We start from the raw sequence: 16,884 nt of genomic DNA, 5'->3' as shown, positions 1-16,884 counted from the left end.
AACTTCAGCTGGGTAAAGAAAAAAAAAATAACGTATTTAATTGGTTTAATGTTAACATTAGAGCCCAGATTTTTAGGTGCAAACTTTTGACTGTTTAGGTGAAGAAAAAAAATTAGGTGCAAGAAAAAGCAAGAAAACCTTAAGTACATTCATATGTATTATATAATTTTTCATTTTAAACATTACAAAGAAAGTATTGTGAGAAATGATTATGTATTGAATTCACCAGTAGATAATCTTGAGTCTTTACCTTCACTCATCCCTGGCACTGGTTTCTGAATACAGAAGGAATTAATTGTACTGGATTATGTTGTACCTTTCTGTGTTGGTGAACTCAAAGTTTAATCGTGTATCAGTCAGGAAGAATTTCCTCCCACAAGGCCAAATTTCCAATTTCTACCAAAAAATCCTTCGATTTACAGAACGTCACATATAATTGTACATTTTTACTTTCACTTGCTCACTGCAACCATGTTTTAAGGGCAAAATAGGTGCAGAGGGGTGTTGGTACTTTAGTATTATACGGACTACCTCTTTTCAGAAAATACAATGCGGGTCTCCTGTGTTCTGACGTCACCAGGAAAGCCTTTTTTTGTTAGGCTAGCTAGGTATAAATAATAAATTTTCGGTGTATTTATGCTAATAGAACCAAACCCAACAGACCTAACCTAACAATGTAGACATTCCTCGTCTGAACGAGCTCGTTGGTGATATAGCTGACTTTTGGGAATCATATTTAACAAAAGGCTAATTGTGTGAATTGTATACATATATTGCAAGCTTTCAAATACTGTGTCCCTATTATGTCCATAAGTGTTTCTTTTGCTTTCTCAGAAAACAGACGGTCTGAAATGAGGTAGTCTGTGTAAAGTACAGGCAAACCCGTGGCTAGAACTGACCTCCAGAGGGGGGCTAATGGGTTATCAGGGGGGGCTTTGTAAACCAAGTCCATTTTTCAAAAGTTTAATAGAATGAAGGTAAATTATGTGTGACGGGGGTCACTAAGGTAATTTAAAATATAAAATTTAGAAATATCATACAAATACTACAGTTTTTTTCTATATCTTCTTAAACATCTCTTGAAGTGCTAATGACTGCTACTGACACCATCTCTTAATACACACTCCATACTATTTTTGATGATACAGATATTTATATCATACATGTGAAAATGTACAATATTCACTTCAATCATAGTGCCTACCGTACATTCCACCCCCGGCCAAAGCAATAAAACATGGGATCTGTTGACATTTGATGCAGATGCGGAAGGGATGTGGATAATGACATCAAAGTCACAGATTTCTGTCAAACAAGAGGCTGCAACAGGGGCAGGGAAGGTACAGATAAAGAAGGCTCTCTGTGAAAGAACTTTCTAAAGTCTAGAGAATCTTCTAAACACTTGCCGCTGCTTAGACTTCTGCTCATAAACAAGATGAACGAACGAAGTTGGGAACAAAATAATATATTCTGTCTACATTTTCACTCTTCACCTCAAACAAATTAGAATACAAAATAGTTTTACCTAATGTCAAGGGGACTGGCGGCAGTTCCCTCCCCCCCTGGCCCCTGCCTGGCTACGGGCCTGAGTACAGGGGTGTTTTAGGTACAAATTAGGGGGAATAATATAACACGGATTGGGTATATATATTGTGAGACTCCATGTATGGAAGCGCCAAACATTATATTTTTGTAAGTGCAGCACGTAAAGGTCCAGGATTAATTATTATAGTTATCATATTCTTCTTTATGTAAGAGATGTGACAGATGAATATGTGCCCTATCAGCCTTGGCCAATGGCTAATTAGTGTATCGTTAAAATTGCAGATAATTTCACCAATCCAATACTTCTATAAATAATCTTTAACTTAGTACAAAAATTATCAAACCTTTTGCAACAAGTATCATTTTAAAAATAAAGCATGTATGAACATATTCTTAGCACTGACATTACTTGCCTTTTACTATACTTCAACATAATCATGATTTCGTGTATATTAGGAATGAACCAATGTAAAATGTTTCAAAATACTAATGTATAGAGTCATCTATTTATGATGAATAGAAGATCAAGATTTTGGAACAAAACTTGGCATATTTTGGGTTCAAAAGTGGTAAATAAAGTGACATTTTGGTGCTAAAATGGTGAATGTAACCCTAAATTTGATTTTTAAGAACTTCACTTATTACACAAAATAAACATGAATTTTTCCATGATTTGCATAACTCTCAGGATAATTCAGTCTTTAGAAAGTATCACGTCTGTAAATAAACTTCGAATTTTGTGTATGAAGAGTGTATTTCAAATTTTGCAGTTCATTTTGCATCATTTTGTGACAAAATATGGTAGGAAAATGCACCTCACACCTTTCAGAAACATGAAAAGTTAACATTACAGGATGTTATTTCACATTTCGTGTTTCCATCAACAACTAAATATGCATGCCTCTACTGATAAAGTACTGATAAACGGTTTGTATCATTTTTCAGACATTTCATTCATCTTTCCCCATCTGCATTTTCTTTAAACAGGGGTTTTCACACTTATGAACCTCCCTGTAGTTTCAAGCAAGTGCTTTTGATGAACCCAGATCGCTTATTTTGGTGGTAGTGAAGATTCAAATAATGTAAGGAGCAAAGGTACATGTACTTTTCTCTAGAAACATCTGTTATACGTGGAAAGTGTCATTCTGAGATGTTTGCTTTCTATTCTCTGCAGTCATCATGGAACCGTTCGAAGGCTGGGAGGAGTAATTCAATCGGCAGTGACCGCACCCCATGCCAACAACACTGGGAGTGCTTCCCATCTTCCACCAGCAGTCCACACGGATGGGCAGAGGCCATTGGCAATTTGCGTTCGAAACCTTCCTGCGAGATCAAGTGGTAAGTGAAAGTGTTACACTTTGGGATGGATGATATTGGAAATTTTATATTGTGATATATCAATATGATACGATATTATATTTTTTCCATATTGTGATATTGGCGATATATCATCTCCATGATATATATCGCCAAAATATCGTGATGATATATCACCGACATGATATACAGGGTGACTGGTAATTAGATGTATTCCCTGAAAGGGGTTAAAGTAGAGACAATTTGCAATAAATTTGACCATATGATACCCCGTCCGAAAATTAGTAGTTTTCGAGATAATCGAGTTTCTATTGTTTTTTCTAAAAATGACAATTTTCCACATAAAAAGATGAATTGAAAAAAAAACTGATAATTGTAGGGAACTTATTTAAGCGTTTTCTGATAGCTAACAAACAAGTGGTTCGTTTTAAAAAAAGTTTTTTCCAAATAACAATCACATGTAAGTACCGGGTGGGTCTAAACTTACAAGTGATGATAAAAAAATGCACTCTTAGTTTACTTGGCAACGTATTAATAACAAAAATGGTATGACACGAACCGTACAAATTACTTAAATTACTTCCTTGAGTCATCAGCTATCCAACAAGGTACAAATGTTGCTAACATTTACATTTGTGTACAAGAAATAATACTTCATTCATCTTCATGTGTATGGAATCAATGAACAATACAATTAAAGAACATTACACGTCTTGCTCAAAGTGGGCACCTCCGTTACGAATGCAGGCACGTAAGTTTTTACGGGTCATTTGGTCTCTTAACTCGTGATATGATGGTGGCCTTGACGTGTTGACCAGCTGTTAAGATCCTCTCCCTGAGCTATTCTTGCGAGTTTACCGGTGCCTTGTCATGTGGCTCCAAATGTAAAAGTCGCAAGGCGTCAAATCGATCGGGGGATCGAGCTGGGCAGTCATCATGCTGATAAATCATGTCACGTCTTGTAGCTAGAGGCACATCCTCCAACAACATTGCCATCCCATTCCGCAAAAAATGTTCATAAGTGATGCCATTTAAGATTTGGGGCAGGAAAAATGGCTCGATGAAATGATTGTTGATTACGCCCATCCATACTTCTGCCTGGGCGTGCGACAGTGGCTGGATGAAAAGTACCCAAAGAAATGGATTGGCCGAGGCGGACCGATTCCCTGGCCGGCTCGATCCCCCAATTTGACGCCTTGCGACTTTTACATTTGGAGCCACATGACAAGGCACCGGTAAACTCGCAAGAAGAGTTCAGGGAGAGGATCTTAACAGCTGGTCAACACGTCAAGGCCACCATCACATCACGAGTTAAGAGAACAAATGTCCGTAAAAACTTACGTGCCTGCATTCGTAACGGAGGTGCCCACTTTGAGCAAGACGTGTAATGTTCTTTAATTGTATTGTTCATTGATTCCATACACATGAAGATGAATGAAGTATTATTTCTTGTACACAAATGTAAATGTTAGCAACATTTGTACCTTGTTGGATAGCTGATGACTCAAGGAAGTAATTTAAGTAATTTGTACGGTTCGTGTCATACCATTTTTGTTATTAATACGTTGCCAAGTAAACTAAGAGTGCATTTTTTTATCATCACTTGTAAGTTTAGACCCACCCGGTACTTACATGTGATTGTTATTTGGAAAAAACTTTTTTTAAAACGAACCACTTGTTTGTTAGCTATCAGAAAACGCTTAAATAAGTTCCCTACAATTATCAGTTTTTTCTCAATTCATCTTTTTATGTGGAAAATTGTCATTTTTAGAATAAACAATAGAAACTCGATTATCTCGAAAACTACTAATTTTCGGACGGGGTATCATATGGTCAAATTTATTGCAAATTGTCTCTACTTTAACCCCTTTCAGGGAATACATCTAATTACCAGTCACCCTGTATATCACCAAAATTGACTATATAGTGCCGACATGATGTATATTGCTAACATGATATGTATCACCAAAATATCATGTCGATATATTGCCAACACGATATATATCACCAAAATATTGTGATGATATATCATCTAGTTGATATTGCCTAGATGATATTTTTTCAATATTGCGATATATCGTCGAACCCTAGTTACACTGTTTTTGGCAGCATCTTTGCCGTAGCATGTGTATGTGCTACTTATGTTTTTTTATATATTGTTCATGTTGGAATTTTTATATTGTCGCACCGGTGAAAAAAATAACATGAATGTGTTAAATCTTACTTTGAGATAAAAGCATTTTAATAGTCAGGTGAACTTGGAAAAATTAGGTTTACATTTGCATATATCTTTCATCGGTTTCTACCACCAAAAAGTAGTCGGAAAGTGAAAATTCACACATTTGTGTTTTTGGCATTGGTGCAACAATATACAGTGGAACCTCAATTTTATGTTTTTCAGAGGACCAACCTGGAAAGACTTAAAATACTGGAAAATGTAAAATCTAGGAAAATTTTATATTATTTTGCTACATTTGGACTTCAAGATTGAATATATTATGCAGGAAAATGTAAAATCTGGGTTTCACTGTATTGATATGTCTGTAGGAGAGGAATAAGGGAGAGAGAGTGACGGTGATTCTCCCTCTCACTCACTCACTCACTCACTCAGTATTGGTTAAGTCTTCAATTTATGTATGCTTTTTTCATAGAGAATAATCCCAGTTTTAGTTGTTTCTAAAATTGTACCTTCTTTAATTTATTAAAAGTCTTAATTAACTACTTCTAAAAATCTTCTTTCAGTTCTTGAAAGAGCATGAAGTAAATTTTATCACTTCAGTTTCTTCTTGCATCATGTGCTTGATAAGCAAGTGAAATGAATTGCAAACAGTACACTATGCTAAGGTCTGGCATTTTCTTGGTTTCATGCCAGCATTGTGAAACAAAAATGGAGAAAGGTGAAAACAGGTGTAACTACTTTGTACTACCCTTGTATCTTTTTACATCTTTTTTTTATATACTCTTCTCCTTTTTTGTAAAAACAGGTGTAAAAAGTTTTGATAATTGCATCCTGCTATTTTGTATTGTTCTTGTAGCTTTTACATCTGTTTTTACCTTCCTCGAATTTGACACTGGTGCAATTAAACTTAACATGTTTTTTAAAACCTTGAGTAGGACTCAAATCTTTGGACCTTTTTCTAGCTGTTGTTATTTTCTTGCCTCTGTTGCCATGTAAGAACTTAGTGTCAAAACAAAATAAGTACTCATGTTAGAATTAAGTCACTGTGTTTGTGAATCACTATCAAAACCTGATGAGTGTTAACAGTGCTTGAAGTGGAAAATCTTAGCCGGGGGGATGTTTGGTAGAGACTTGAGATTGCTTCTATGGTTTAACATGGTACAGTCACGGACACTTCTGGGTTGTAAGAATACCATTAACTTTGAATATAATTGTTACAACCTGTAAGTGTCCATGACTGTACAATTAGACAGCTGGGGGGATGCCTTGTGAAAATTTAGCTAGCTGGGGAGATAGCATTCCCCTCACTTCAAGCACTGTGTGTTAAATAATCTTCTGTAATATATATTGTTGCATGTTCTCTTTCAGATACAAGCCTGAAGGATGGTCTATTTCATGAGTACAAAAAGCATGGCAAAGTTACGTGGGTCAAGATCATTGGCCAGGGAGGGGACAGATTTGCAATTGTTTGCTTTAAGAAAGCAGATGATGCAGAGAAGGCCCTTGAGGTGTCTCAGGATAAGCTGTTCTTTGGCTGCAAGATTGAAGTTGTACCTTACGATGGATTTGACACCGAAGATCCAGAGGCCAGGTATTTGTAAGTATCATTTCATCATTCTACCTGTTGTAAATTTTGCATATGCTACCCTTGATTGTACATTTTATTAGGACGTATGTGACATTTCTTTTTTGTGCAGTTTGCACCATACTTAGATATTTCCCTCACATTGAATGTAGCTTACTCACACCATACAAGAAATTTACTTACCTGAGGGGGCTCAGAGGCCTACATTTTATCACTAAAATTCAAGAAAGCATTTGTTATTGAATCAATTTTTCCTTTGTTGTTTATATAGGTAAGAATTACCATTGTTGTTCATTAATGAAAAACAAAACTAGTGTCTTTATCATTCACTGAACCCACAAAAATTATTAATATGTTTTAATTAATGTTTTTTTGTTTGTTTATGTAGGTGTAGTTATATAGTAATTATAATAATTAGGGCCCGGGACTTTATGTCCTATAAAACTGTAAAATATATACGTAATTATGTCATAAATTGGAAAATATGTCATGAAAAATTACAAATATGTCAGTAAAATGCAGAAATATTCCCAGTAAAGCCAAAAATATGCACAACAGTACTCTCGAATTTCTCCCATACCCGATACAGTAGAGTAGGGGCTGTAATGTACCTAATGTTATTTTTACTTTTGACTGATTTTTGTGAAAAGTGAAAAAGGCAAAGAAATGAGAACGAAACTTCTTTACTTCCCGTGAAACAATGAGAGAGAACATTTTGCCTCAATAATGTTTGCATGGCTATCAATTGTCGGCAGGATAGAAAAAAGTGGGGTATTATATTCTTCTGTACTAAGAAAAGACAACACCTTTCTTCCTCTGTAATTTCCATATCCTGCCATCGACAATATGAACTATCTGTTGTGCTAAAGCTACGAAGAAAAAAAAATGAAATAACCAATTATGTGCGAGAGAACTACGAAATTATACAGAAATATGTCTTATTACAACAAAATTGAAGAAATATGTTGTAAAAATGCGAAATTGGTGAAATATGTCAAAATATGTTTTGTCACGTTTGTCTATTTCGGCTGATTTTCATCAGATATGTAAAGATCTCACCCCCATAATAGATCCGAAGCCAATTGAAAAATATGTTATAACATAAAGTCCCGGGCCCTAATAATAATTACAAAATTACCATCATTACTAACCAACTGTACTCTGTCATTGGCCTGAGTGTCATTTGGAACACTGGGGTGGGGCCCTGATAGGCCCACCATGTGAATTTTGCCTCCTATGTATGTTACCTATATGATTTTATGAACAAAAGTAATGCAGATACATTGGGAACTCCATAGGGTAATTTATGTAATTTATTTTCAACTTTTAATGAAAATGTTCACAGTTGAAAAATAAAGAAAAACAAGAGGTAGTCGGCCTGGCAGTAAAAGAAGTAAATTTATTTCTAGAATAGAATAACCATTTTCCTTTTTCATTCTGAGCTGCAGTGTTGAAATACCAAGATTTTACCAGAGTTGGTGGCCAAATACATTCAGTGGTCAAATTTTAATCTCGGCATGAAAGTTCCTGGGTTTTATTCCTAGCCCGAGCATGGGTGTTCTTTGTGAGTGTCCCTTCGTCAATTTCATCTATTCATCACTCATCCTGATCATTCCTATAAGCCAAAAGTGGCAGAAAAAGCAACATAAAATAACAAGAAAAATAAAGTTTTGAAATTTTACAGTGCAATATGCTTTCTCGTTGTGTAATGCACTTTTTAAGTAATGATGTGCTCAGAAAAGAATTTGGAACTTTTTATTTGAATTTAAGAATAAAAACGTGCAGAGTTGTTCAGTCTTGGACACTTCTACATTCTAACTATTTCATTGATAGCCAAAGGGACTATTTGTGACTGTGCTTCTATATCTTTTTTAACAAATATATTGTTGCAATGGATTGTACATATGTTTATTGTGTTTTTGCAGGCCATTCGAATCCGATTTGGATGAATTCAACCCAAGAGCTACAAGAACCCTCTTCATTGGTAACCTGGAGAAGGATATTACTGCTCCAGAGCTGAGGAAACATTTTGAGCAATTTGGGGAAATCATCGTAAGTTCAACAGTTAATAAATGTGTATCCAGTAATTACTTCTAAAACTCCAAATTTATTTTATCGTGTTTTGCTCTTGCATTAATTTTTTTATGAATTATTGCCTTCATCCTCTTTAGAGCAACTGTTTGACATTTTAGAACTATATTTGTAATCTTCTTTTTTCTATTTTTCATTTCAAAAATTTTATCAGATTACAAAGTACAAAATGTTTTCATGTAGTTGAAACACATTTGTCATTCATAACATTGAATTATTATTATTTTTAAATTCAATATCCTAATTTGTAACATACCACTTCAACCAACTCCATATCAAACTTTTTGTTTTTTATCACGTCATCTATTTTCTGTCAATTTATTTTTCAATATTTCTTGTGTAGTGGTTTCAGATCCCAATTTAAACTGTAGGCCCAGTCCCAGTTAGCGTATACGAGCATAAAATGGGCTTAAAACCAACTTTGGCTTGGCCCCAAATATATATACGAGGGCCACTATTTATATTTTGAGCCTTGGCAACACTGATTGAAGTTAGGCGCGATTTGACGTTTGCGGGGAATCGTCTGGCATTATTGACCATAACGTACTTCAAATGTTTTGTCAGTAGCTTGATTTCTGTTGTTTATGTTGCCTTGGAGATTGCGCAACAACAATAAAATGGAATTAACTCGTGAACATTTTCGTGCGATGATTTTTTACGATTTTCGACGTGGATTATCAAGACAAGAGTGCATCGATCAACTTACTTCCACATTTGGCGATGAAGCTCCATCCTTTGCCACTGTGAAACGCTGGTATAATGAATTTAATCGTGGCCGCCATTCACTCACCGACGAGATTCGCGAAGGTCGTCCAAAATCAGTTGTTGTTCAAGAAAACATTGATACTGTGCAAAACCTAATACTACAAGATCGTGATGTGACATACTGTGAGATTGAGGCAACCATAGGCATTAGTTCCACCAGCATATATAAAATATTACATGATCATTTAGCTGTGAGAAAGGTATGTTCTCGTTGGATCCCACACAATTTGACAAAAACTCAAAAAGACGCTCGCGTCAATTGGTGCAAACAAATGCTCAATAAATACAATCGTGGTGCTTCAAAAGACGTATATAAGATTGTAAGAGGTGACGAATCATGGATATATGCATATGAGCCGGAACGTAAACAGCAGTCGACTGTATGGGTGTTTCAATATGAACCCAATCCAACAAAAGTTGTTCGCGCTCGAAGCACATCGAAACAAATGGTCGCCTGTTTTTTCGGGAAAACTGGTCATGTGGCAACTTTGCCTTTAGAGGAACGTAGAACGGTCAACTCTGAATGGTACACAACAATTTGTTTGCCAGAGGTCTTCGGTCAAATACGGAAAACAAACAAACGCCGTCGGATGATTCTTCATCAAGACAATGCAGGCTGTCACACATCTCGTCTAACAACCGACTTTATGAACAGTCAAAAAATCGAATTGATGGGTGATCCACCGTACAGTCCTGATTTGGCACCCAATGACTTCTTCTTGTTCCCGAATGTCAAGAATAAATTGCGTAGATAACGATTTTCGTCGGCGGAATACGCCGTTGATGCGTTCAAAAACCATATTATGGAGGTGTCTCAAGAAGATTGGAAAAACTGCTTTGACAAATGGTTCGAACGAATGCAAAAGTGTATTGACCATAAAGGAGAATACTTCAAAAAACAATAAAGCAGTTTTCAATGCCAAATTCCTGTTTTTTCATTGTTAGGCTCAAAATATAAATAGTGACCCTCGTTTATATCTTCTTCCATTCTCATACCCACCTATGCACACCGCGTAACCTCAGTTCATCATTTTGTTCATTGTTTTTACACAGTGCATTTTTTAATACTTACGTGCTGTCTTCAACTTACTCTGATAAGTTCGTATTTCATTTTTCCGCATAGTATTTTGTTCACTTGATTTTGCCACCTGGTTTGTGGCTTCATCAGGGATATGGCTATACATTCCTATCTCCACGTAATCTTTAGATACAATGTGTCTTCAACTTGTTTTTTTCTGTTCTTAGTATTAAGTATGTTGAATGTTGATATATATGCAGTGGAACCCCAGTTTCATCTTTTTACCCATTATATAAACATTGGATTTTCAAGGTCCCGACGTACCAAAACGTTACCAAAGTTTCCAAGATTTTACATTTTCCTGCATTTTAATTTTTTTGTCCTTGGTCCTCTGAAAAACATGAAATTGAGGTTCTACTTCTAGTTTTCTTTCTCTTCATCAAATCTTTTCTGTTTTTGTTGTGTTCTTTTTTGTTTCTTGTTTACCGTAAGTAAAAGTAGCAGACATACTGCTAGAAGTAGGAATCATGAATTGAAATTGTTTCATACCTTTCTCCTTCATGTGATTACACTACATAGCTGCCCCCTGTGGCAGAGTGGTTAGCACGATGCCAGGAATCTTATGTTTGAATCCCGGCCTGGGCATGGATGTTTGTGAGTGTCCATCAATTGCATCATGTCATCACTCATCTCCATCTTCACAAATTAGCCAATAGTGGCACGAGAAGTGAAGTAAAATATAGCAAATAAATCAGTCAATTACACTACATCACTATCCCTCTGTAACTGAGTATCATTTTAATTTTAATGCTTTGTTATATTTTAATTTAAGTTCTATGACTTCTTTTTTTCAAGTTGTTACGATAAGTGTATTTATTTGAGTAACATGCCATTTTGTTTAATCAATTTTATTTGTTATTCTTGCAGGAAATTGATATAAAGAAGCAGGGCCAGACGTCTCCTTATGCATTTTGCCAATTTGCTGATATAAGCAGCGTTGTTAAAGCCATGCGGAGTATGGATGGCGAACATTTAGGTGGCTCACGGGTGAAGCTTGGATTTGGCAAGTCCCTGGCTACGAACTGTGTCTGGGTGGATGGCATCTCAGGTGAGATACAGTCACTCCTTCAATCAATGAGCACCACTGTATTGAAATTTATATACATTAGCATTGCATTGACTTGTGTGTTGTGTCCCAGGGTCAACACTCGGTGGATTGCACAGTGTAAATTGTAGGTCCAGTCCTGATTAGCAAATCTGTGCATAAAGTCAACTTAAAACAATAATTCAAACAAATATGTGTTGTACTGTTTCATTCAAGTTCATGTACCATATTTCATTGCATAGTCTTTTAGATTTTATGCTTTTTTTTTTTGGCAAGAAAGTGAGTTGCGACCATTATGTGAAGTTTTTTTTAAAAATTTTGCTTTTTTTTTTCGCATAGCTTGCATTATAGAATTATTTTTCTGTAGTTTACGGTTATTACAAGCATAAGAAAAACAGTTTTTCTTTGTGACGTTTCAGGAGAACACACGCTCCTTTCATCAGACATTTATTTTCATTTTAACTAAAGATACAATTATAACAATGGTTAGTAATTTTTTAAACAAAAAGAATCTATTATATAATGGATGTTGTCAATGTTACATTGTTGTAACATTTTTATTTCAGATTTTTTTTTTTTAAATTATGAATCCCAAATATCATCAGGTAATTCAAATTCTTCATTGTTTTCACAAAGTCTCTTGATGTTTTCTGTTACATTAAATTTTAAAGATGGTGGCTTACTCCATTTGTGAAAAAGAAAACTCCATACTGGATCTATGTTACCATTTTCATTATTTAATTTATTCCAGCGTTCTTCTGCAATAAACGAAGCTTCCCAGACATTCAACTCTGTGTTTCCCGTTAATCTTTTTAAAACCCTTCTCTTTTTAATCAAATGGAGTAAGGCACCATCTTTAAAATTTAATGTAACAGAAAACATCAAGAGACTTTGTGAAAACAATGAAGAATTTGAATTACCTGATGATATTTGGGATTCATAATTTTAAAAAAAAAAAATCTGAAATAAAAATGTTACAACAATGTAACATTGACAACATCCATTATATAACGGATTATTTTTGTTTAAAAAATTACTAACCATTGTTATAACTGTATCTTTAGTCAAAATGAAAATAAATGTGTGATGAAAGGAGCGTGTATTCTCCTGAAACGTCACAAAGAAAAACTGTTTTCTTATGCTTGTAATAACCGTAAACTACAGAAAAATAATCATTTATTACTAGGTAAAGTGTCTTTGGTGCAAGATTATGAAATATATGTAAAAATTGGATAGTCCAAATTGCCACTTGTGGCAATTTAGCAAACATTTTTCTGGTCTGAAAAAAAAAAGTTAACATATTAGTATTCGTTGTTGATTTGTGCATTATTGGCAAAGTATTACACTTCTGAACATTTTTTAATCTTCTGTATCCAAAGATTTTGCAGTGCTGTCATTGGTTTTGTTATCTAATGTGCTGATATGATGAAAGATTATAAACCAATTTTTGAAATTGACAAACATGGTGTGATGATTGTGTGAAATACGGTTCATACAATTTTGTTAATCAGTCTACATGTATCATCAGGGAATTTTGAAATTGCATTTTGGAGTCATTCGGACGTACAAAAATTCATATGCACATTTTCTGTGCTTGTGCAGAAATTGCTGCATTCAAAGGTTACCATCATGTAATATTTGGTTAGATTCTAGACAGCATTTAGATGTGTGTGCAAATCTCATAATGTTACACTAATGAATTTCTCTTACGTTTTCAGAAGCTGTCTCGGAGAAATTCCTTTCCGTGCAGTTCCATCAATACGGACAAGTGTCGCATCTGATCATGGACAGGGACCGAGGTCATGCACTCGTCTATTTTGAGCAGGTAATTAATTAATGCAGTGAAACTTCCACTATGCATTTCACAATGGTTTGACACTCAGAAAATGTAAACTTGAAGTTCTTCAGTTTATGGATCTCATAAGTTTTAAGTTTTCAATCCCAAAACTTGAGATGAGGCTAATTATTGGACAGTAAAGACAGTTGGTTCAGTAGTTGTGTAAGTGGACTAGATAGCTAGTTTCAAAAGTTATACAGCTACATCAGTTTGTGACTGTTCCTGTGTTATGAGAAACACATTTATACTGTTTCTGGACTATTTTGGAACAGTGAGAATTTATCAGTCTTGAATTTTTATGCATGATATGTGGTTGTGATACATGAATTTCATGGTATATGTTTGTACATGTTGTCAGAAATATTACGTATTTTCTGTTTAGAGTGTATTTTTTTTTCCTAAAATGCTGTATTGATGCCATTTTTCTGGTTGTTATTGAGTAATGCAGATATATTTGTCACACAGACATTCAGTATATGATATCTTGTAATTGTGCCAGCCCACCATTTTACATAGACTTAAATTTGTTTTAAACCATAAAAATCACATCACAAAAGTCAAGGCTCCATGTGTATGCACATTGTTTTTCACTAGGACCATATTTCGCAAATAATCCCTGCTGATATTGTGAATCACCTGAAGAAGAAGAAGAAAAACAAGGGGTAATGAATAAAATGACTGAAGACTATGAGAAAGTTATTACACATTTTAATATAGTTGCAATTTTTTCCCCACATTTCAGTGATATTTTATACATATTTTTCTGTCATTGTTTATCATGGTAAACATGTTTAAAGTATTGTGTAGGTAAGTTTTGTTTTGCTGCATTGCTGATTCTATTAATTGTCCAATTACTTTGAAAGGAACACTGCCTTCATTAACACAGGTTACTTCATCTAGACAATCAAATTAAAATGCAAACAGAACCTTACCTGCACAATATTTTGCTCATTTTGGCTATTTAAAAAGCAAAATCTTAATCAATATGACACAAAAATCATGCACATGGGCTCTGTCATGAGAGTTGAAAATAAATCAGTTTGGATTAATTTTATATACATATAGTTCTTAGTTCCTTCTAATATCATGTTTTTGAGATGATGTGCAGTCATGTACAAGATCCGATATCACATAAGGTGTGTGTGTGTGTGTGTGTGTGTGTGTGTGTGTTAGTGTGTACACATTAAAAATGGGAGTACTTTTAAACTTTTTTTGAGAGTTTGGAAGTTGCGAGAAAGCTGGATGTTGGTTTGGAAGCTCAGATGGTATGGTAGATCATTGACTTAACCACATTTTTCAATAAATTGTAGTCATTGAATTATTTTTTCTTAACTGGTTTAATGATTGATATCTGTCCACAGTTGGCTCATGCCCAACAAGCTGTAAAAGAGATGCGTGGAATGACTTTAAGAAATCGTAAACTCCAAGTGGATTTTGCATCTCGGGAGTGCCAAGTGGCATTCTTTGACCATTTGGAGAAGCAGGGCCACATCCCAGCAGTGGAAAGACCGTGGGAAAGGAGGGACTCATCTTTTGAGAGCCGGTAAGTTAAAATACTATTTCGATTGCATTCAGTAATTCATTTCTTCTTGGTGATGTCCATTGTTCATGAATCTCATTATTTGTTCATAGCAAGCAAAATCAGATATAGGGTGTACACTTTTAGAAGAAACATGAGTTCAGCCAGTACTATTGCACTGTTGCCAAATAACTGCTAGTGGAAGGAGAAGACAGAGAATTCGCTGTGTCTCCAATATTCAATTTTGTATAATGCATACATAGTACATGTGAGTATAGTGAAATAATGTAGTGAATATTTCTACACAGGATTGTATGTAAAATCATATTGCTGCAGCGTATAAGAACTAAAACTATCTCAGACTTGCAATGTTGGAGAACACCCACAACAACTCAAGCTGTCAACAGGGTGGTAATGAAAAAAACAGACGTTAGGAAAATCAAAGGGTCATTGTGTGTGTGTTGAGACCTGTTGTTTCCCGGTGTTTCTTCTTCGAGAAACGATAACTCCGGCAGTGGGCAACGGAAATTTATGGGACTTTGATAGTCAGGCTGAAAATGTCTGAGCTCATCTTATGATGAACTTTTAAGTGGGGAGTTTTATGAAAACTTCTTGCATGCAAGAAAATTGCAGAACATGGCATTTAACTTGCATGCTGCAGTTTCCTAACTGTACAACATTGCACTCTCGTCATAGGCTGGTTGCCACGGACATGCTCTGCGTGGCCCCACCTGATTTTGCTTCTAAAACCGAGAATTCAAGCACCAATCGTGCAGTTTTTTTTTTCCTTTCTCTCCAAATTTCATTGAAGATGCATCTGTATTGCACTGGGGCAGACTGAATGGAAACATATACTTATCGGTAACAATGATGTAATTCATTTTTAGTTATAAATGTGATCTTTAAGAATTGAAGATCATAATGGGTTCAACCAATTAGTATATGAAGATACTCAAAACTGGAGACATCTTTTTTTGTACTCTTTTAGTCTATTTTGTAACTATTTGCATCTTGACTGAGTTAAATTTTGATGTAACAAGCTCTCTTAGTAGTAATATTAATAGTTGCTAATTCTAATGTTCTGAAATTTGATTTCCAGGGATTCGCAAACTAGGTTTGAACCTCCTGTTCCTGGGCAGCGATATACCCGTTACGAAACAACTCCACGCAGCCGATCAGCTTCCTACAATCGTAGTACTAACAGTACGCCAATAAACCAACTTCGGACAGCAGCTTACGCCACTACTGGCCGTGTACGTTCAAGTCAATGCCGATATGACTATTATGACGAATACACAGATCGGAGATACAGGTACGTTTGATTTTGTTTATTTGTGATGAGACTAAAAATTATTTTTAGGATGGACCAATTTGAAATTTTGCTCATATCGATAGAATACCACTAGCCAAGATGGTAGGGGGTAAGGCATCGATTCCCAGAGTTGGTGATCTCGTGCCGAGAATTTTTCTGACAATGTTCATGGATACGCTCCTAGCTCACCCAACCTGTAATTAAAGAATACAGGGGGTGGAAGATGTAAAGGTTGCTGGAGAATGGTGCTAATCATATCACTTTCTCATTGCCAAGATCGAGAATATGTGGGGCCCTACCTACCCTGTGTGTCCTAATGGCAAGGTGCAATGTACAGGGATCACTTTTTTTTTTTTTTTTTTTTTTTTACACACACGTTAAGTTGCAATAAGTGTTTTGCTTTAAAAATGAAACTGGATCTCTAGACATTTACTTTACAGGTATATCAGATCAGAAGATTTGTTGGTTATTTTGACAATATGCTTCTGTGTCTTTATTCTCTCTTAACAGAGTAGAGCACTGAATAATCTGTCTCATTTCTATTATTAATTAAATGTGTTCCATTGATGGTGTGTGTGTGTGTGTGTACAGTGTAATCTTGATTGTACATT

The 16,884-nt window shown here is 35.2% G+C and overlaps 1 protein-coding gene across 3 annotated transcripts in view; it reads left to right on the top strand.

The window, feature by feature from the left end:
- Nucleotides 1-16,884, top strand: part of LOC145996207 (uncharacterized) — a 258,493-nt gene that overhangs the window by 200,208 nt on the left and 41,401 nt on the right. For all 3 annotated transcript variants that reach the window (XM_083132625.1, XM_083132626.1, XM_083132624.1), the window contains exons 6-12: nucleotides 2,720-2,883; nucleotides 6,410-6,638; nucleotides 8,552-8,678; nucleotides 11,428-11,608; nucleotides 13,324-13,430; nucleotides 14,804-14,985; nucleotides 16,061-16,273. In XM_083132625.1, the coding sequence (XP_082988751.1) occupies nucleotides 2,720-2,883; nucleotides 6,410-6,638; nucleotides 8,552-8,678; nucleotides 11,428-11,608; nucleotides 13,324-13,430; nucleotides 14,804-14,985; nucleotides 16,061-16,273 (1,203 nt within the window). The remainder of the gene's footprint in view (nucleotides 1-2,719; nucleotides 2,884-6,409; nucleotides 6,639-8,551; nucleotides 8,679-11,427; nucleotides 11,609-13,323; nucleotides 13,431-14,803; nucleotides 14,986-16,060; nucleotides 16,274-16,884) is intronic.

The sequence above is a fragment of the Lepisma saccharinum genome, chromosome 12, assembly GCF_977018435.1.
Source record: "Lepisma saccharinum chromosome 12, izLepSacc3.1, whole genome shotgun sequence".
NCBI classification, from domain to species: domain Eukaryota; kingdom Metazoa; phylum Arthropoda; class Insecta; order Zygentoma; family Lepismatidae; genus Lepisma; species Lepisma saccharinum.
This window is presented reverse-complemented; position numbering and strand designations above follow the sequence as displayed.